The sequence below is a fragment of the Lissotriton helveticus genome, chromosome 3_1 (assembly GCF_964261635.1).
Source record: "Lissotriton helveticus chromosome 3_1, aLisHel1.1, whole genome shotgun sequence".
Classification (NCBI taxonomy): Eukaryota; Metazoa; Chordata; class Amphibia; order Caudata; family Salamandridae; genus Lissotriton; species Lissotriton helveticus.
In genome coordinates, this window is record NC_136061.1 from 542,445,948 (window position 1) to 542,467,883 (window position 21,936).

The 21,936-nt window shown below is 46.0% G+C and overlaps 1 protein-coding gene across 1 annotated transcript in view; it reads right to left on the reverse strand.

The window, feature by feature from the left end:
• Nucleotides 1–21,936, reverse strand: part of PGAP1 (post-GPI attachment to proteins inositol deacylase 1) — an 896,430-nt gene that overhangs the window by 656,622 nt on the left and 217,872 nt on the right. Inside the window, exon 6 of the mRNA XM_078680427.1 lies at nt 7,226–7,278. Within this exon, the coding sequence (XP_078536553.1) occupies nt 7,226–7,278 (53 nt within the window). The remainder of the gene's footprint in view (nt 1–7,225; nt 7,279–21,936) is intronic.

Here is a 21,936-nt window from a genome sequence, read left to right on the forward strand (position 1 = left end):
TTGTATGTACATTTGTGGTTTCTCCAATAACTTCAGGCATGTTTAACAAATCAGAACAACATTTGTGAAAAGTCTGCATTTGTTTAACATTTTCTGCAGATATGTCAAGAGGCAATGCTATTTTGGGTGATCCAAATTCGACATTCCGATTTTAAGGGCCAAATGAATTGTTTAACACCAATACAACAAAAACTGATTTACTTAGAAAGAACAATAGTCAGAATGGATCCTTTTTAGGTCGAGCCTAGCGCAGCGCGCATGTGCTGCGCTATGTGAGGCTTCTTGTGAGCACTCCAAACTTCTCTGTGTGGGTGTGACTCCGCCCACACATTTGATTGGCCTTTGCATGTGACTTTCAATAATGAAAGCACGCAAATGGCCAAAGGCGGGTGCATGTCTCACCTCTTCTTCAAATGTTCACTCCCACGGCATTTGTGTCTCGGGAGCGAGCAGCGGCGCGCAGGGTGCAGCTGCATTCCTCGTTGCGTCGTGGATCAGGTTACTAAATAAACACAGCGCGGTCGCTTTCACTTTCGCGGCCGTGCGTGTTTATTTAGTTATAGTCTTGTTGCCCCTTGGAGTCTTTCCTCTTAGGACACGTCCGCGTTAGATTTGCATTCTTCTTGTGGTTGCTTATTTTATTTTATTTATTTAAAGAATTTTTATCTAGCGCTGGCTAGGCCCGTAGGTATCAGAGTGCTTTACATAATGTTACAACAATAATAACAATTTCACGTTACATCAAATATATGCGACACATTAAAGGGAGAGAAGGAGAGACAAGTAGAGAGGAAAGGGGGAGAGGGGGAGTCAGAAAGCGAGGTGATGAGGGGAAGACGGAATGAGAGACAAAGGGAAAGCCAGCCCAAAGACCGAATGGGTAGGTGACGGCCGAGGAGGTAATCCACAGCCAGTCTCCTTTCTAGCTCTCAAGGTAGCTCCAACGGGCATCGTTCAGAAAGATAGATACAAAGGAAAAAGGAGAATTGCAGAAATACGATGGGGGTGGGGGGAGACAGGGAGACGGGGAGAAACTGTGCCCAAGGTCCGCCTGGGCAGGTGACGGTCAGGGGATGAACCAAGGCCGATCTCCTCATTAGCTGAACAGAGCAGCTCCACCGGGTGTTGGACATAATGCTCAGACTCCGCTGTCAGGATAGAGATCATCTGTACTCAGGGAAAGTCAGATTAGTGCCAGGGGAGCCATGGTCCGAAAGAATTCCAGACCTCAACTTGAGGTCAGACACAGTCCAGGTAGGGATAAGTTCAGCAAGGGACTAAAAAAAAGTCAACACTGGCGGCCATGTTGGGGTAAGGCATCCTGGGACCCTTTTCCACACCATGAGTGTACTGGGTACGACAGGACTTTATAGGGAAGGAAGGCCCATTCTCCCTAAGTTCTTAAAAAAGAACTGTGCTTCCTGTGCCTGTCTACTGTGTTGCATTTGCAGTTGTTTTTTGTGTTATCTCGCAGTGCGGTTGACATTTATTCACTGAAAACACCTAGTGAATAGCTGAGTTTGAACTGCAGCTGGGATGTCAAGCCACCTTATCGCAGTTTCACATATTCAGACCTGCCAATCTCCAGCTGCCATTAGGCATTTCTACATTTGATTTAGAAAGCATATTTGAATGTGAGATAATGGTCTTATTAAATCATTGGTGGTTAGCTTTATCCACAGGGGTTATCTGCTAAACTCGTCACTCGCGGCTCCAAACTAAACTTGTCACTTCCTGTTCTGAATTTGAGCAATCTACAACAACGTCATTTGTTGTCGCGTTTCGTCACCGATTTGGCTCCATTGAGAAATGCCAGGAAGGGTCTACAGAGTACGTTGAGCAACGTCTTGCACTTCCTCAAATTCAACATTAAAACTTCGAGTCTGCCATGAAGAGTTGCTCTGTTCTATAGCTGTATGAATGGGATCTGAATGATCACATGGTCAACTAAATCATAATCTTACAATTCCTGGAATATATATGGAGCTGACCGGGAGGTAAGTGACTTATCACGTGCATTTTGCATTTCTTTCACTACAAAATGCCAGCACTTGGGTGAAGCAGGAGGAGTATTAGATATTACCTTGGCCACCACCATGATCACTTCTATGGTTCTTCAAAACGATTTGAAGCAAAAGCGGCTATAAAAGAGATCGGAGAAAAACTAATGGGGGAATGGTTTTGAAAAGGTTGGCTGGCAAGTTTTCTGAGCAGGATTTTTTGTATTAATTTTGCCATGCCTCTGATGAACACGAGGATCTGAGCTGTACTTTACTTGGCAATACATCTGTGGGGGGCAAGTCCTCCTTCCATTTTGCATAGGGCCAACTTTGAAAGGTTGTCCTAATTTTTCATTTCTGGCAAAATGTTATATTTTTTACTACTTACAAGGTCCCAATCGGGAGACCTATTGGCTATGCCAATGCTTGTTTTGGTTTGGTGTAAATCCATTCAGTATTTTAGGGAGTTTTTTTTATATGTGACTTAAAAGCCAGAAGGAATCACAAATACGGGTAGAATTTATCAGAAGTGTGCCACCTGGTAAAGACCATTCAGGGCTGTGCACAGATCCTGTGCCCAGTGCTCAATGTGCACACTGGCAAGCCAAGCAAAGAAAACATGGAGACTGAATATAGGGAATGCCAAAAACCATGACCAGTGCACCACACAGGTTCTTATTCTGCCCAGGAGGCAAAGTATCTCATAATAAAACACAAGAAACACATTGAAAAATAACTGTTAAAGGGAAGGCGTCTTTCTTTACTCAGATCATTAAATGAAGTCTGATTGACAAAAAAGGAATGCCACTATTAAATTTGAGTTGAATAGACACAACGGTTATCAATCAAAACCTCTGGCATTCTCCAATTATACTGAAGTGTACAAGAATAACTCCCACACCCATATGGGGATTGGCAGTGTAAAAAACACCTTGTTTCTATGATTCATTTGCGAGGAAATCAAGATGCTCCAGGGAGTAAGCAAAAAGATGTACACTGGGGCTATGGGGAAAGGCGGTATGAGCAATGGGTGTGGTCAAAGATTAAGCAGTACGGAGAGAGCATGCTGTGCATAAGCATGCCCACAAGGCTAATGGGGAAGTGATTTTTGCATATGGCGTGGACTTTTGCCATTCCAACCACCCAGAGTTTGTTGGGCATTACAAATTGTCACAACTTTTGGGCTCTGGGTAACAAGGGACTAAAATAAAGGACTAGCCGTAGGTTAGGCCCTACATATGGCCTAGCCTGTGCCCACCACAGAATGTGAGAGGAGGCAAATGCAAGGTCTTCCATTCAGAATTTACAATCCATGATCAAAGGCGGTGTTCACAAGTCTAGTGGAAAATGGCATTCAGCACAGGGCTGCACAGTCAACTGTTCACAACACTGGATTCTGGAGTGCAGGGATGTGAGCAGGTCCAGTAATGTAATTGATGAGGTCAATGGTGAAGCAAGACATGATGTAACCAGTGAGGTCAATGATGTATTTTATGTCATCTTTGACATCATATGTGAGGTCATTAGCAATGCATTGATTGCCACATATTGAAACATTCTCGTCTGCAAGCCTTTCATAAGTATAAAAACAGATTTTATTTTACCGGAATAAAAGGGAAGGGCTCCCCAATCTTTGTACAACCAGAAATTGGGAATTTTTATAAACCCAAATTAGCAATTAAAGAAAGATATTGGCATTAAAGACCTACAGATTATAGCATAAGTAATCATTTGTTATACCGGGGACATAAAGCACTAAAAAGGTTTAAAAAGAAAAAAGAGTTTTGGGTTGCAAGAGATAGGCAAGTAGAGGAATAATGCATTATGGATGTACATTGCCATAGAGGTCTAGCCCCTTTAGCTGCTTTGGAAATCCATAGGTCTTAGTGTTATCAGAGCAGGATTTATACTCCTGCGTCAGTTCAGGTAGGCCTTGATGGGGAGATGCGATTGCATAGCTCAACAGAACAGCAAATGTCACCTGTTTTTTTGGTTTTGTATTGTAAATACCATTAATTTAATATTTACAAGAAAAGGTTTATAACAGTATCAGTTATTTTGTAATGTGAATAAAGATTATAGCTTTCATTTAACAAGGTTTTGTGAAAAAATTATTATGGCATCCTTAAATGACAATGTATTACTTTTATAATTTCTCTTTCCATTGTCATGAATATCTCTAAAATCTGTGGGCTCTAACACAATGGTCTTATCAGGAACCTCGTGGTTCTACAAAACAGGGGCTGGGGAGGTGGGGCAGGGGGTCTCAGCTCTTTATCTGTACTGCAAATATTTTTTTCATTTAACACCAAAGAATCATGGAAAATCAATGAAAAATCTACTACACCTTTCTTCCAAGGCTTTATAATGCAAGCATAACTTATGTTTCTTGCATAACATCATGTTACTCCTTTGCAGCAAGGAGAACATTTGTTTTGTTAGCCACCTAAAGGTATTCAAAACGCTGGTCTCGATTGAGCTAAAATGAGAAGCACAAAAAAGAGCAGAAGATGTGCCGGGAAAGCACATGAGATGAAGGACATTGTAGACAGAATTCTGCTGACGACATTTCATTGGGCACACGAATAAGAAGCCAAGAATATTAATTGGCTGTAATTAATATATATTGTATTGTACGAATCACAGCCTTCCCAACCTAGCAAAGAAAAGGCAACAGTCCAATGTTAAACTGTCAGCCTCTGTACAAGAGTCAATTTGTTTTAATATTAAGCATTGATACACTATACAACTACAGTAACAAAAGGCCAATATTAATTGCATACACATAAACCAAAAATGTCCAAAACAGTTTTAATAACTTCTTGCGTTCACGCACATTTTTCAAAAGGTGACGCAGAGCAACCTGAACAGTTTGATCCTCAATTCTAACCAAGTAAGTTTGGGACTTAGTCAAATGTTTTGTACCAATAACTCAACTCATTGGCTTCATCGCTAACATCTTTAGGTCTTATAGAAAAGTACTAATTTTCCTAACTTCTTGTACATCATTCTTAACTTCTTTTGTGATCTGCTACCTCCTATCCCCCAGTTGTCTTTAGTTATGAATTAAATATCAAAAACTATATTCCTTTCATTTTATGCATAATTAGTTGATTGTGCTACTTTAATTGAGAGTACATAACCCATATCCTTCACCATGTTTGTAGGAAAGCCACTGCTTGGTAGATGTATCTTCAAAGGGTTTTCAGAGATACAAGCAAGTACAAGAGGAGTACTCTTTAAAGTATTCTTACATGCCTTTGTGAAACAGGCCGGACACGTCCAATTGCCACCTAGAAAAAAGTGCGAAGAGGGCTCTCTCCTTTCTATTTGTACTAATTATAGATATTTGTACCTGACTGTTCCTATCTTACCCCCATTTTAGATGCGTTCATACCAATTCACTAAGGCATGTAACAGTAGATAAGAGTAGTACAAAAGGACTGCTTTAAGTATGCTGAAATGCCTTTGTGAATATGCCCCTTTATATCTAGAAGCAATTTCTGCTCTCTTTCTCTGTTGTGCAAGACTAGTGCTTCTATTTGGATTTTTTCTTGAGAAGGTCTTTCCAGTTCCATACACTGCCTGGAGGTTTGTTTCTGTCCATGGATAGTAGAGGAGAAAATGTTTTGCCATTTGTATTCCTCTAAACAGAAGTATTAGTAAGTGTCAGTATGGTCAGGGTCATATAATTAATTTACTGCAAATAAATAAAAGGGAGGGGTTGCTGTTATGCTAAGGTTACTTATTTAATTTATTTTAATGTAATTTAAAAGTGGGGTTAAGATTAACTGTATGGTTAGTTTGAGATTACTTAAGTTAAATATATTTCTAATTACCTAAAATAAAATTAAAGTTAGCATTATGGTTGTCTTAAATGGTTTCTTTGAATTTAATACATTTGATTTACTTTAAAGTCAAAAGTAGCATTAAGGTTATGTTACAATGCCATGATTTCAAAGTATTTAGGGTTAGGTTATAGTTGCTTATTTAATTTAAATCAATCTAATATTACCTCATTTAATGTAAATTAAGTTAGGTTTAGGGTGACTATTGGGGGTCAGGGTATGATTGCCTATTTAATTTTATTACATATAATTACATATAGTGTGAGGGGTAGCTTTAGTGGCCATGTTAATATTAGGCTGATGTAGTTGGATTGACATAGCATTTCATCACATTATATACTTAACATACAAGTGTGCAAAGTAAGATCTGCATCATATAGTGGAAATAGTTTATTGAGCACATCTATGCTTCTCTGTATTGCACTACAAGGCTGGTTGAGGAAAGGATCTAGCAAACTTCGGGACAAAAGGGCTTTCAGTGTCATCCTGCCTTGTTTACCTTTGTGCCAGACAATTAACGCTTTCCCCCATTAGACTCAACATCTTCGTAATGCAGTGTGATGCAACCAATTGCTACCTAACAAAGTGTGTAGGTAGGTATGTATGTATGTGGTATTTGTACTGCGCGAACCCAGCCAAAAGGCAGCAGGGCCCTGTACAAGGCAAGCAAATAGTCAATAGATTTGTATCTAGAGGTACCTTTGTTGTATATAGACCACAAATTAGTTGGTTGTTGTGTAATCAGTAGAAATAGGGGGATTTAATCCGTGTAATTCTCTACATTTTCCCTCAGACCCTATATTTAGTGTATTTATTTATTTATTTATTTAATTTGTATAGCGCGTTATAACCACAGGGGTCTCTAAGCGCTGATTGTCCAGATTGCGTAGTAAGGTTTGACAGGTACATGATCTTAACAGTACATCTAAGAGCTGCTCCATGCTTGCTTGAACAGAACTGTTTTTAATTTTTTCCTGAAGGCAGTCTACAATACAGTGATTTTGAACATAAAAAATGCATGCACATTTTGCATCTAGTGCAACATTCCAACCGTTACATTTCTGGAAAGTAATCCAGGTTCCCAGAAAAACATTTGGAAAAGGAGAAATTTAAATAAAAGGCTGCAACCAAGATATTCATGACTTTTCGGCAACGGATGTCTGAGAGAGAGAGCATTCCAGCCACTTCTATCTAGCGCAATAGAACATCTTTTGAGTGCATAAATGATTTTCTAATGATGCGAGGCTATCTTAATTAATCCGTTATCAGAAGGAGACAGGATGAACCAGAACGCACAAGAAAAGAAATACATAAGATATATTAAACCATTCACAATCGATGTAATTTTAACATGTCAGCTTTGCTGAAGTAGCTTACCATACTATGGAAAGATGATCAGTCGAGGCCCATGCTCTAGGCACTGATGTGCTCTGTTTAGACAGAAATTAAAAGGCATCAGATACTGAATGATACCTATGGCGTAGCTCATAACAGCTCTTATCACATATGGTTCACTGTGATAGCAGTACAATGTGCAGAAGGAGATAAAAGAAGCAAGCCTCAATCACTGGTGGCTTAACCAGTTTATGTTTACTGTTTTATGGAGTTGGCCAAATATTTCGGAACTTAAAAATATCTGTAGGCACATTTTTTTCTTTTAAAAGTCAAATGAGAAATTAATGGTATTCTTGCAGAACTACGTGCATGCAACTGGAGATCCACAGCTTAAATCCTCACCTAATAGTATCAATGTTCACTGACTAAGTACAAGGCTTTTTCCCAGATCCATTACGTTTCTAACATAAAAATTGGCTTATGGCATCCCCTATTAAGGTAGGGCTACCAACTGGCCAGTATCTTACCGGCATGGCTGGTATTTTTATGTCAAGAATGGAAAATAATTGGAAAAAAAGCAAAAACAGGTATTTTTCTACCTTAACATACACACTTAGAACATCCAATGTAAGAGAAAATCACTTGAAATGTTAGAGTTGCAGAACTTATAACTCAATGAATATTAAAGAAAACGTAAACAGAAATTCAAAATTATAAAATAATGCAGGGAATTTTACTCAAATTTTTGTTCAGGTTCCAGGTTTTGGCCTTTTCAGAATCTCAAACTATAAACTACAGGGACCCGATTTAATAAAGATAAATATATGTGGATAGTTATTCATATGTATATTTACTAGTATACCTAGCTGTAACTCTACACTTTATTTTGTTATTCACCATGTCTAAGTATAGATAGCCATTTGCCTCTATCCCCTCAATTCAGGCAGTGGTGCCACCCACAACAGGGTTTACAAGTGTAGAGTAACTACTAATAACTTTGCATACATAGATGGAGATCTCAGACACAGTGGTAGAGGTCTCCCTATGAGAAATTACAAAGAAAATTATTAAAGTTTATTATGCTTATTCATCACAGCACATTAGCTCATCAAATTAAATGTGCATTAAAGCACAAGTTACTTGCTTGGGTAGCGATATATCTGTAATAGACATTAGTAAGTGAAAGATTCCTTACCTTAGAATATCCCCAGGCATCAGACTGGATCCGGAAAGCTTGTTGTCAGCAGTACCCCTGCGAGTCGGTAGGCATCGTCATACGGCTCCGCGTACGTCATTGGCGTCGTAGCCGCCGAGATGACATCGCTGGGACGCTCCCACGCACACTGACTTCAGTTCTGTACACGACTTTCCGCGCCAGGAACGCAGAGCCATGCAAGATACTGACCACTGGTGCATTGAAACTAGGGCCCTAAAAGGATGACCTTACCCCAGGAAATCAGTTCGCAGAATGGGGAGGATGGGTGGGCGGTAAGGAATCTATCACTAACTAATGTCTCTTACAGATATATCGTTACACAAGTAAGTAACTTGTGCATCTGAAAGAGACACGTTAGTGATAGATTGCTTACCTTACAATAGATACCCCAGCAATACCAACCCCGGTGGTGGGTCTGCGAACCAAGATCACACCAGAAAGTCACAGAGAACAGAACGGCCAAAGAAGCCGTCTCTCCGGATTTGATTGTCAAGGCAATAATGCTTGGTAAAAGTGTGCAGCGAGGCCCACGTGGCTGCCTGACAGAAGTCTTGCAGGGGGACACCACGTCCCAATGCAGTAGTAGTTGCTGTCGCCCTGGTAAAATGGTACCGCAACCCCACCGGAGGTTCCTTTTAAGCCAGAGAATAACAGGCCTTGATACACAAGACGACCCAGTGAGATATAGTTGTCTTGTGTACAGTCCGGCCTTTCTTGGCGCCTACAAAGAGCTGGTCATCCACCCGGAACTGTTGTGTGCGATTGAGGTAAAATGAGAGTGCACGTTTTGGGTCCAGATGGTGGAGCCTCTCTTCCTCTCTAGAAGGGTATGGAGGCGGAAAAAAAGTGGACAAGATGATAGTCTGCCCAATGTGGAAGGCATTGACAACCTTTGGCAAGAAGGAAGGACGAGTGCGAAGCACAACCTTGTCCGGATGAACTGACAGAAAAGGAGGCTTACAGGAAAGAGACTGGAGCTCACTCACGCGCCTAGCGGAGGTGATGGCAACCAGGAAAGCAATTTTCAAAGTTAATAAACGAAGAGGACAGTTGTCAAGTGGCTCAACGGGAGCGCACATCAAATAGGTAAAAACCAGATTCAAGTCTAACTGTGGCATTACAAATGGAATAGGAGGGAAAAGGTGAGTAATGCCCTTGAGAAGTCTATTTACAACAGGGGACTTGAAAAGAGAGGGCTGATCAAGGAGCCTGAGAAAGCCTGATATTGCATAATGGTAGCCATTAATAGTGCCCAGATCATAGCCCTGCTGGGCCAGAGAAAGAAGGAACAAAAGGACTTCTGAAAGAAGGGCAAAAAGGGGATCCACAGCCTTTGCTGTGCACCATGCCACAAATGTGTTCCACCTGCAGGCGTATACCAATTTAGTGGAGGGAGGCCTGGACGCCAGAATGATATCACACACTTCAGGAGGCAAGTCTAAAGGAATCAACTGTCTCCGCTCAATCTCCATGCATGTAGGTGGAGACTGGACGGGTTCGGGTGGCAGACCGTCCCCTGCTGCTGCAACAGTAGATCCACCCGAAGAGGCAGTCGAATCGGGGGATCCATGCTCATACTGAGTAGCTTGTGATATCAAACTCTTCGAGCCGAGTAAAGAGCCACAAGAATGACTTGGGCCCAGTCGCGCCTGATCTTCTTCAGCACTCTGGGTAGAAGTGGTATAGGTGGAAAAACGTACAATAGACTGCAGCTCCACTCGTGACGAAAAGCGTCGCAGAGCGAGTGCCGCCTTGGAAACTCCAACACGCAGTAGCGATGACATTGCGCGTTGCTTCAGTGGTGAATAGATCTAACCAAGGCTCTCCCCACTGTTGAAAGAGACCTTGCGCCACCTCCGAATGAAGACACCATTCGTAATCCATCATGCACCTGCAGCTGAGTTCGTTGGCCCTGACGTTCAAAGAACCTGCCAGGTGTTGAACCGTCAAGGAAATGTCTTGACGTTCCAGCCATGTCCAGAGGCGCAGAGCCTCTTGACACAAGGTTCACGACCCCACCCCACCCCACCCTGTTTGTTGCAATTCCAATGGTGGTTGTGTTGTCTGTGAACACTTGCACCACCCTCCCCTTGACAGAGGGAAGGAATGCTTTCAGTGCAAGAAGGCTCGCCCGAAGCTCCAGAAAGTTGATATGGAGCCGGGACTACGCCAGAGACTCCTCTGATCACCGCATCTCCCATGTTGCCACCCCATCCCAGGAGGGACGCATCTGTCACCACTGTGTGCTTCGGCTGGGGAAGGGAGAGGGCTCTGCCACTGACCCAATGCTGATTCGTGAGCCACCACTGCAATTGTTGTGCAGTGCCCTCCAAGATCTGTACGTAGTCGGACAGGTTCCCCTGACGCTGTGCCCACTGGAACTTTAGGTCCCACTGCAGAGCCCACATATGCCATCTGGCATGGTTGGTCAGCAGGATGCAGGAGGCCATGAGGCCCAGCAGCCTCAAGGTCATCCTGACCGAAATCCAGGACAAGGGCTGAAAGATCGGAATCATAGCCCGAATGTCCTGGACTCAGAACTGCGCTGTAACTAGAACTGCTCCGATAAAGAGGAGCTTCTGAGAGGGAATCAGGTGCGACTTAGGCACGTTGATGGAAAACCGCAGCAAATGCAGGAGGTCGGCCGTAGTCTGGAGGTGGGAGACGACTGCCTGGGGCGAGCCCGCCTTCAGCAGCCAGTGGTCGAGATAGGGGAAGACTGAAACCCCTGATCTGCGCAGGTGAGCTGCGACCACCGCCATCACTTTTGTGAACAACTGTGGGGCACTGGTGAGGCAAAAGAGAGCATGGTGAACTGAAAGTGCCCCTGGCCTACTGTGAACCGCAGGTAACGCCGGTGGGCTGGCAGGACGGGGATATGAAAATACGCGTCCTGCAGGTCTAACGCTACCATCCAGTCTTTTGGGTCGAGGGCAGACAAGACCTGAGCAAGTGTGAGCATCTTGAACTTCTCCTTCCGGAGGAAGCGACTGACGTTTCCAAGGTTTAAGATGGGATGCAGGCCTTTGTCCTTCGTTGGAACCAAGAAGTAGTCGGAGTAACAACCACAACCTACTTCTAGCCTCGGAACGCGCTCGATTGCCCCCTTGGTTAAGAGGGCTGTAACTTCCTGATGGAGAAGTGCCAAGTGATCCCCCAACATGCGGTGGTACGGTGGTGGCATGGCTGGGGGGTCGTCTTGAAGGGGAGAGAGTAACCCCTTCTGACAATTTGCAGAACCCACCTGTCCGATGTGATGTTGCGCCAGTGGTGGAGGTGATGGCGAATCCTGCCACCTACTGGCGTCTGGTGGGTCTGAAACACAGCACTAGGAAGGTTTGGAGGCAGAGGCAGCAGGGGGGGGGGGTCGTTGGACTGATCGCAAGCTGGCCCCGTGACCCGCCTCTGCGGGTCCCACGTCCGCAGCTGCGCTGAGACTGTTGCTGTGCAGGCCTGTGGCTCTGAAACGAACGTGCTTGGGTGCCCCTTCCTTGACCACGAAAGGAGTGAAAAGCCAGTCATTCTCAGCCAGGCGTGGGGGCATAGCGCCACTGTCATGGAAATCGCCCTGCCCAGCAAATCAGCAGTGTCAAGACCACAACGGATCGTGAACTTGGCTGCGTCTCTCCCCTCAGCAATTGCTTGGGAGAGTATTGTCCGAGCCTCCACCGGACACTGGGGCAGCACCTGCGCAACCGTATCCCACACAGAATGGGAATAACGGCCCAAGAGACATGCGGTATTCACAGACCGCAGTCCTGAACTGGCGGATTAAAAAATCTTCTTCCCAAACAGCCCCAGTTTCTTGCATTCCCTGTCTGGAGGTGCGGAAGGGAACGTGCTCTGGGACGCCGAGGCTTGGACAACCAAGCTCTCAGGGGTAGGGTGATGGGTGAGGAAAACGGGGTAACTCGGGGCAGGCGATGGTGTCGGGCCACGTTCTTATCGACAGGAGCCCCTATGTTGGACCTGAACCAGGTGCCCAAAAGAACGCCCAAGAGTGCATCATTAAAGGGCAGCAGCGGCTCCGTAAAAGAAGACGCCGGCCGAAGTACCTCTGTCAGGAGGTTAGTCCTGACGGCCACGGTAGGGAGCTCGAGGTGGGGAGCCTCGGCCGCCCTACGCAACTCCATAGAGTAGCAGCCACCCTCCTCCGTAGCCAAAGTAGAAGGAGACAGTGAGCCAGGTTCAGGAATATAATCCTGGTCACCTGCATCCTCCAGATCCTCATCCCAGTTCGGGTCTAACTCGCATTGTGCTGCAAGAGGGTCCTCTGACCTCTCTCAGTCCTCCCCATCCTCCACAGCCTGCCGAACAGGTGAAACATAAGGAGGTCGATAAACAAAGGGAAAGAAATTCCCAATCGGCGTTGGTCGACTCCCTTCCTGCTCCACGTCGGGGAGGAGGCCAGGGACGGCTGTTGTCGCGGGCCGCCGCCGGTGGTGGCGCCATCGATGCCAGTGGAGGTCGTACTGGGCCAACCGACATGGACGGGGATCCATGCTTGGATCTATGGGGGTCTCTCGGCGTCGAGACCGATGTCGTCGGCGATGTCGAAGAACGAGGACACCCAGGCGTGCCGCGGGGCCTGAAGGTGCACCGGCGGGGCCGGACGGTCTGAAGACACGTGCCATGGCTGACAGGAACTCCAGCAGCTGGGCCGGAGTCGACGATGGACCCGGAAAAGGCGGGTAAGGCCATCGGCAACTGTGGAGGCTCCGCCGGAGCAGCAGGGGCGGCACCACCTGCACCCTCAGCCGCATTGAGCGACCAGCTGGGGGAAGGCGAAGAGCGACGGAGCTTCTTCGACTTCTTGTGCTTTGCCTTACCTGACTTCGAGTACAAAGACTTCGAATGTTGATGATGGCTCCACGGCCAGTCCCCAACCTCCCACAGGACCGGGACCTGGAACGCCGCGGAGCCGACTCCTGGGCCTCCAGCCACTTTCGGGACTGCTCCCACAAAGTTTCGGAGCCATGGCCCGGCAGTGGGGGCACGACTCAGAGTCATAGTCGCGACCCAAGCAGTAGAGGCACTCACGGAGTGGGTCCGTCACCAACATCGTGCGGGGACAAGTCGTACAAGACTTAAAACCTGGCATCCCTATACACCAGGAGTCAAAGACTCAAAAACAGAAACAAAAGTCCCAAAAATAACTCAGTCAAAAGTGACTGGGGGTACTGCTCTCTCCGGATCTGCGCTTGCTGGTGCGGAAAAAGAAAGAACTGACGTCAGCGCGTGTGGACGCGTCTAAGTAGCTCCAGCGACGTCATCTCGGCGACTACAACGCCAACAACATACGCAAAGCCGTATGACGACGCCTACCGACGTGCAGGGGTACTGCTGACGAAAAACTTTCCGGATCCAGTCTGACACATGGGGATGTTCTGAGGTAAGGAATCTATCACTAACGTGTCTCTTTCAGATTGATTAATTTAAATAGTGAGGGAAAGCAAGTCAAAAAAGTTGCATACATCCGCCCTTACAGTAAAGGTTCACTGATTGCAACTGTGCAACCTTTTTTAGAAACAGGTGTTACAATGAATTGAGCAAACCTGTCCTGAAGAAACGTTTCTCTGGAATCGGTTTCTATTCATATTTTTTTAAAGAATGAGTTAGTTACCTATGGAAATATTATTTCTGTTGGACATTCTATTTACCTTATGATTCTTCATCTATTTACTTTATGATTCTTCATCTCAGGAATCCACCTCAGGTACAAGTTGGGGTTGAACAAAGCTGAAATAGCTCACCTGAGCCAGTAATTGGTGCCACAGCACCAACCAACAACTATAGTTTCTTGGATCAGGAAGTTTCTTTAATGCTTTACGGCTGCGACGAGAAATGTAGTTAATACCTCTTCAGAACTCATTCTAGGAACTCGTAAGGATGTGCGACTTTTTTGCTGAAGAAGTTTTCTCACACCAAGTTCAAGACGGAGGACTCGTCTTTTCAACCAGTTGCATGCCAGGTCTTTGGGTTGGCAGGCATGTTCCCCAGCTCATAGCTCAATGTCATCTTAGGTACTGTGTCCAGTTCTCGTGGACATAAGCCCGCCACAGTTGCCCAACTGTCATATGTCTTAGTTAGGCCCAAGGAGTAACGCTGCCATTTTTTACCGTATTAAAGTTTCCTAAGTTGTCTTCTCTTTCACACGATGACTTTTGATACACGTTTGCGTGCGTGACAATGCAGGATTAGTTTCTCTGAAACTACATTGCTTACAGATTCCACTAAGTATGAACATTATCAAAACACCACGTACAAGGTCTCGACACACATTGTGCAAATGTAGGTATTTAGTTTCATTTATAAGGCGACAGAGCTATCAATAGATCATAACAATGTCGACCTGACTAAGGTATCGGCTCGAGAGCAAGGATGCTTTTGGTTATAAATAAACAAGCAATTCTGGGTTGAGGCAGAGGAGCACTTGCTGTCATTTGCAAGGTCACTACACTCTGAAACTTCAGCCCAGCTGATTGTTTATCCCTCTGCTAGGGATGTCCAACTTGTGACCAAGTCGGGGACCAAGATTGTTTCCCTTCAGGTAATGGGGTTGCATCATCCAATGGGGGAGTCCTAGCAGAACACCTATATGCACCCTAGGTATCCATTTTAGTAGGATATATATATATATATATATACATATATACTATATATATATATATATATATATATATATATATATATATATATATATATATATATATATATATATATATATATATATATATATATATATATATATATATATATGTATATATATATATATATATATATATATATATATAGTATATATATGTATATATATATATACAGTATATATATGTATATATATATATATATATATATATATATATATATATATATATATATATATATATATAATCTCATCACACAGTAGAGAAATTTCTAAATACCAGACCCATTGGAACTTTCAGGCAATTCACAGTCTCAATCACAAATCAGAAGGCACCAACTTGTTTTGGGCTAGTTTCAAATGTAAGCCATATATTTCTCTGGAGAAACACTAGCTGCTTGAGCCAAGCTACCAAGAACGAGACAGAAGTTCCACCCAGGAACCATTTTCAGTGTTAGCAGTCAGATTGCTTGAGCCTTTTGGAAATGTAGTCACAGCTCACATTAAGACTGTGGTATGCATCTATTCCCTATAGCCTAACTGTATGTTGTTCTCCAAAATGCAGACACATTTTGTTCTTATTTTGGGGCAACTTATTGTAACTATATGTGTAAAGAAACAATTAAAGAGGACATCATCTGTAAAAAAACTTTATTCCTGACAACTGATGTATATATGCTCAGGACCCTGTCCTTTGCTATTTTGAGGCTAAAGGACTAAATTATATTAATGAAAAATTAGCATGGAACAAAATAATAACCTTGTATGGCATAAAAGTGACAGACTTTCCGCGAAGCTGGATGGCATCTTCCTTATTGGAGCAGCATTTTAGCCACATTTGTCAGCTGTTTGCTTTTAATGTTCCCAGTGACATCATCTCTGTTTATATTTGGTTCAGCTTTCCTACTGAATATGACTGTGTAGTGTCTCTCTCCAGCCAGCAGTTGGTATTATGGCTATGGCTCAGAAGAAGTGGCTGAAGGTTTTCTGATGGACAGGTCCTAGTCAGACAATCTCAGAGAAGCAAGAACACAATCCCTTTCCTTTCAGCAACAGCCATAAATGTTATGCTAGATGGTTTCCTGGGGCAACAGGGCAGTAAGGGGTTACTGGGCTCCAGTTGCATCAATTGGAGTAGTTTATCGCTGGTGTCCTGGGGTCACCGTACAACTGGATAACCTACTATCCCCCTACAGCACTTGATTCTCAGAGTAGCGAGTCAGGAGTCCAAGGCTTACTCAAGGAGGTGCAGTGGTTAGACATTCAAATTACAGTTTGCACTGTAATACCAGTTAATAAGTTCAATATCCAGTCAGTGCTATATAAAAGAAAAGTACTTAAAGGGGGCATGGCCTGCAGTGGCATAATGGTGGACATGTTCTGAATTTGCTCTGCCACTTATCCCCTTAATCCGACACATTTCTCAATTTCCGTGAGCCATATGCAGCAAGGTGCATTGGCGGAATGGTGGGTGGGCCCTCTGACAACTGAGAGAGTGACAACATCGCCGTGGCTGTTGACGAGGCCTGGACAGGGTTGGATTGGAATTAAAAATCGGACCGGGCAAGATAAAAAAAGTGGCCCACATTTGCATATAGCTTTTGCAAAACGCTGCTTCGGCGAACTTTTATTAAAAAAAAAGGGGGGGGGGGGTTAAAAAATGCTCGGACTACCTTGCACTGGTGAAACACACCTGACTACAAGTGAGGCCACTTTTGCTCTGGCCCCCTGTCCCGCTCAATATGCATATTTAAATGGGCCGTCCCCAGGGAAAGAAAGGAAGCAACACCTCTGCCCTTTAATATAAGGGAGGTAATTGAGGCCACTCAGGCACCCACTGGGCTGCTGGTGGCATCGGAAAAACGCGCAGAAACCGTCAAATCGCCCCCAGGCTGCTCAAAAAAAGCAGCCCACTGCTGGAATTGGACACCGGCCCCTCGGGCATTGCCCGAACGCCCACGTTAGCAATCCGACGCTGGGCCTGGAGCCGGGCCTTGGCTGAATGCGAGCAACCAGAGAGGAGCCCACAAAGTTACTTTTAAGCGGGCACGACCGCTGTACACACAGATGTACGACGGTGGAGGAAGGCAGGCACTGTTTCTTACCACGACAGCAAACAACGGAAGAAGAAGGTGCACACTTCGCTACCCGGTAAGGGGCTGGACGGGTGGCACTGCGACTTCCAGAACTGTGCCTGAGCTTGGACACCCTTGGAGGAGCAGAAGACGTGTTGCGGGTTGCGATCGGGCAATACGGAGGTGAGGCGTGGAGAAAGCCGCGATTGGCGCTGCCCGATGTGAGTGAAGACGGGCAGCCTGTAACCTCGGAAATCAGCCGCACGGCCTGGGCCCGTCTGGGTAGGAAGAAGAGGAGACGTGCTGGCTGGAGAGCCGGGTAATGATTGCAGTAAAAACAGGTGGGCCCCACGAGGTGGACTATTGATGAAGTGGATGCCTGACTTTGCATAATGAACACACTAGTCGTTGGAAGTAAAATTGTTAGAGTCTCTGGGTGAGGCATGGGCCTGAACTGGCTATAGCAGCTGTCTGTGATGACATGGGAGTTAGCTGGCAAGGCTGGGGAAAAGACAGACGGTTAGTAGGCCTGCACTGGATCATAGAGTTGATGCAGGGACCTGGCCTGGAGGAGTGATTCTAGTTTGCATTCCTGTGTATACAGGTGCTGGTCAGGAGTCGTGGTCAGCATTGTGGCCCCAGCACTGGAGCTGTGAGTGTGATGAGGGCACTCTAGTAAGCAAGTGGGCAATGCGTCAGGATGAATCCTGGTTGGAAAGAGATCCAAGCATAACTGCTGCAAAGCTCGCAATACTGGGTATGGCCTGGGCCAGGGACAGTGTATGCCATTGGCCACAGTGACAGGGACATGTACAGATGATTGCAGGTGGGCGCACAGGGAAGAAGGCCTCCGCCTGTAGACACCCTTGCAGAGGCAGACCATTGAGCTGCGAGCTGGACCCAGAGCCGGGCTTGATGGCCAAGATCACGGTGTGCCGGAAAAGAAGGAGGCCCGCGACTCCTCATTACAGAAGAAGAGACCAGGACCCCGGGCAATGGGCCCTGGACTGGTGATGTAGAGAGGCTTCGTGGCAGGCCCAGTATATAACCACTAGGCATCCTGAGGTACGGCATGGTAAACTGCAAAGGCTTCTCCATTATACTACTCCGTCCTGCTGGGAGCGCTTGGAAAACTGGTACACACTAGAGAGCCTAGCTGAGAAGCTGGGTTGCACTAAAGGAGCCAGGTCGAGGGCCTCCTAGCAAGTTACCGGCCAGGTAGACATGGACCAAATGCAATCACTAGCGCACCAAGACCTACCGATTGATTGGTTAGATGCCATCTTGAATCGCATAGACCGATCTAAGGAACTGATGGAATCTAAAATTGATAAAGTTGCGCTCGATCTTACACTACTGCACGCGGATCACTGAAAATTGAGGGGCAGAGCAACTGCTGCAGAACAGTATATTACAGAACTGAAGCCTGTCACAGACTTCCTGGAGAAACAGCAAAATGCACATGAGGCCAGAATACGATATCTTGAAGATTGTGTGGAAGATGCAGAGGGTCGCTACAGGAGAAATAACATCCGCCTGATTGGGCTGCCTGAGGGAGCGGAAGGTCTGGGCGCAGTAGCCTTTCTGGAACAATGGCTTAAGGATATACTACCTTCCTCTTCTCACTTCTTCACCATAGAACGAGCGCACCGTATCCCGGGTAAGAGACCAGCGCCTGGCAGCAGGGTGCAACCGCTCATATTAAAGCTGCTACATTTCAGGGATAGAGATAGGATCCTGCGGGAGACCAGGAAGATGTCAGGGGTCAAGTCTGACAATGTAAAAGTCCTCCTTTTTCCAGACTACACAATCAGGGTACAAAGCCAAAGGGGATCCTTTCTACAAGTCAAAAAGAAGCTTAGGCAACTAGACATTGCATACTCATTGCTCTTCCCAGCAAGACGCCGAGTGGTTTCGGAAGGGAAAACGAGATTCTTCGATATGCCACAAGACACCTGGGAGTGGTTGGAAGCCACAGGCCAGTTCTCAGGTCCCAGACCTATGGGCATACATGGCACCTGGAATGGAGAGGCAGGAGGAATGAGGAACATTTGATCAAGGAAACAGAATCCTGGCCTATCTGCAGAACCCGGCCTGGAGCAAATCAGACAGGAGAGCCAGGCGGTGGTTTGAGTGGCAAAGCGAATAGCTGAAGCTGCAGCTTTGTTCAGCAAGAAGAGAACTCCGGTTCACTCCTCGGAGAATGAATACTCATCGGCAGCTGGACTATCAGATGTAGTGTTGCTGCGTATGCCTGATGTCACACCACAGACTGCTGATGGTATTATACAAGTGTTTCAACAGAAAGTAGGGTGGATTTGCTATTTGGATTTGCACATCAACCTTAGTTCTCAGTAATAGTATATCAATATCATGTCATACACACTAAATAGTACGGAGTGCTGCTTGGCGTTGGATGCACATCCACCTCGGGCATCAACATACGACCCCCCTCCCAAACAAAAGTTCGGAATTGAAGTCCTCACAATGCAAAAAGAAACACCAGTGCACTTCCAATATAGTCTCTTTGATCCCTTCGCTATTTTAGCGATTCATTAACAATCCAAGTCTTTGGTCAAGCAGTCAGATTCACAGACATCAAATGTAGTGGAAATTTCAAGCCTTTATTTGTAACAAATAAATGGGGGAATGGATAACGACGCAGTGATCTGCCGATTCCCACTTTTGGCTGCATGCATGGGTCGGGTTATATTTCACTTTCACACACAGTAGTATTGTGACAAGCCATAGTATACTAACCTGGAATATGCGGGGTCTCTGCACTCCATCTCAAAGATATGCTGTCTATTCTTACCTCAAGAGACACAATGTGCGCATTGCCCTACTAGAAGAGACACTTGAACAGGGTCGAAAAGGTCAGGTTGCAAATGAAATGGAGGGGTAAGATATATATGCCACTGATTACTCCTTGTTTGCGTGTGGGGCGCCAATTTGGGTCCACCCGGGTACACCTTTTGCGATGGAGGGGGTCCTTGCCGACAAAGAAGACAGATATGTATTTTTAAAAGGTAGGCTGGATGGGTGTTATATTTTACTGAGCCTATGCGCACCATGCCACCAATTTGTTCCATCTACAGGCGTAAACTGTTTTGGTGGAGGGACGCCTGGCTGCCTAGAATACGTTACAGACTTCAGGAGGAACGTCGAAAACTGTCACTTGTCGCTACTCAAGGAGGTGGAGGCTGGTCAGGTTCGGATGGAGGACCGTCCCCTGCTGCTGTGACAGAAGATCCACCCGAAGAGGCAGTTGGACCGGTGGATCGATGGCCATGTTGAGCAGCTCGGGATGCCAAACTCTCTGTGCCCAATCCAGAGCCACGATAATGACTTGGCCCGGTCGCGCCTGATCTTCTTCAGCACTCTGGGTAGAAGTGGTGTAGGCGGAAAGGCGTACAACAGACCGCAACTTCACTCGCGACGAAAAGCGTCGCCGAACGAGTGCAGTCATAGAAATTCCAATGCAGAGAATTGCTGACATTGCGTGTTCTCTTTGGTGGCGAATAGATCTAACCAAGGCTCTCCCCACTGTCAAAAGAGACCTTGCACGACCTCTGAGTGAAGACGCCATTCGTGATCCATCATGCATCTGCGGCTGAGTTCGTCCGCCCTGGTGCTCAGAGAATCTGCCTGGTGTTGAACCACCAGGGATATGACCTGATGTTTTAGCCACTTCCAGAGACAAAGTGCCTCCTGACATAGAGTCCACGACCCCACCCTGCCCTGTTTGTTGCAGTACCACATGGCGGTGGTGTTGTCCGTGAACACCTGCACTACTCTTCCCCGAACAGAGGAAAGGAATGCTTTCAGTGCAAGACGAATCGCCCTGAGCTCCAGAAGGTTGATGTGAAGCCCAAACTCCACCGGAGACCAGAGGCATTTGATCTCTGCTTCTCCTATGTGGCCAACCCATCCCAGAAGGGATGCATCACCACAGTGTGCTCTGGTTGGGGAAGGGAGAGGGATCTGCCATTGAGCCAATTCTGGTTAGTGAGCCACCACTGCAGTTGTTGAGCAGTGCCCTGCGGAATCTGGACGCAACCGGCCAGATTCCCCTGATGCTGTGCCCACTAGAACTTCAGGTCCAACTGCTGAGCCCGCATAGGCCACCTGGCATGATCGACTAGCAGGATACAGGAGGCCATGAGGCCCAGCTGCCTCAGGGTCATTCTGACCGAAACTCGGGATTGAGGCTGAAAGATTGGAATCATAGCCCGAATATCCTGGACTCACTGTTCGGGAGGATAGTCCCGAAACTGCATCGTGTCCAGAACCGCTCCAATGAAGAGGAGCTTCTGAGAGGGAATCAGGTGCGACTTCGGTATATTGATGTAGAACCCCAGCAAATGCAAGAGGTCAGCTGTTGTCTGGAGGTGGGAGACAACTGCCTGGGGCGAGCCCACCTTCAACAGCCAGTCATTGAGATAGGAGAAGACTGAAACCCATGATCTGCACAGATATGCTGCAACCACTGCCATCACATTTGTGGCCTACCCTGAACCGTAGGTAACGCCGGTGGGCAGGCAGGAAGGGATGTGAAAATAAGCGTCCTGCAAGTCCAACGCTACCATCCAGTCTTGCGGGTCGAGGGCAGACAAGACCTGAGCAAGCGTCAACATCTTGAACTTCTCCTTCCGGAGGAAGCGATTGACGTCCCTGAGGTCCAAGATAGGACGCAGGCCCTTGTCCTTCTTGGGAACCAGAAAGTAGTGGGAGTAACAACCACAACCTACTTCTGGGACAGGAACGCGCTTTATGGCTCCCTTGGCCAAGAGAGCTATAACTTCCTGCTGGAGAAGGG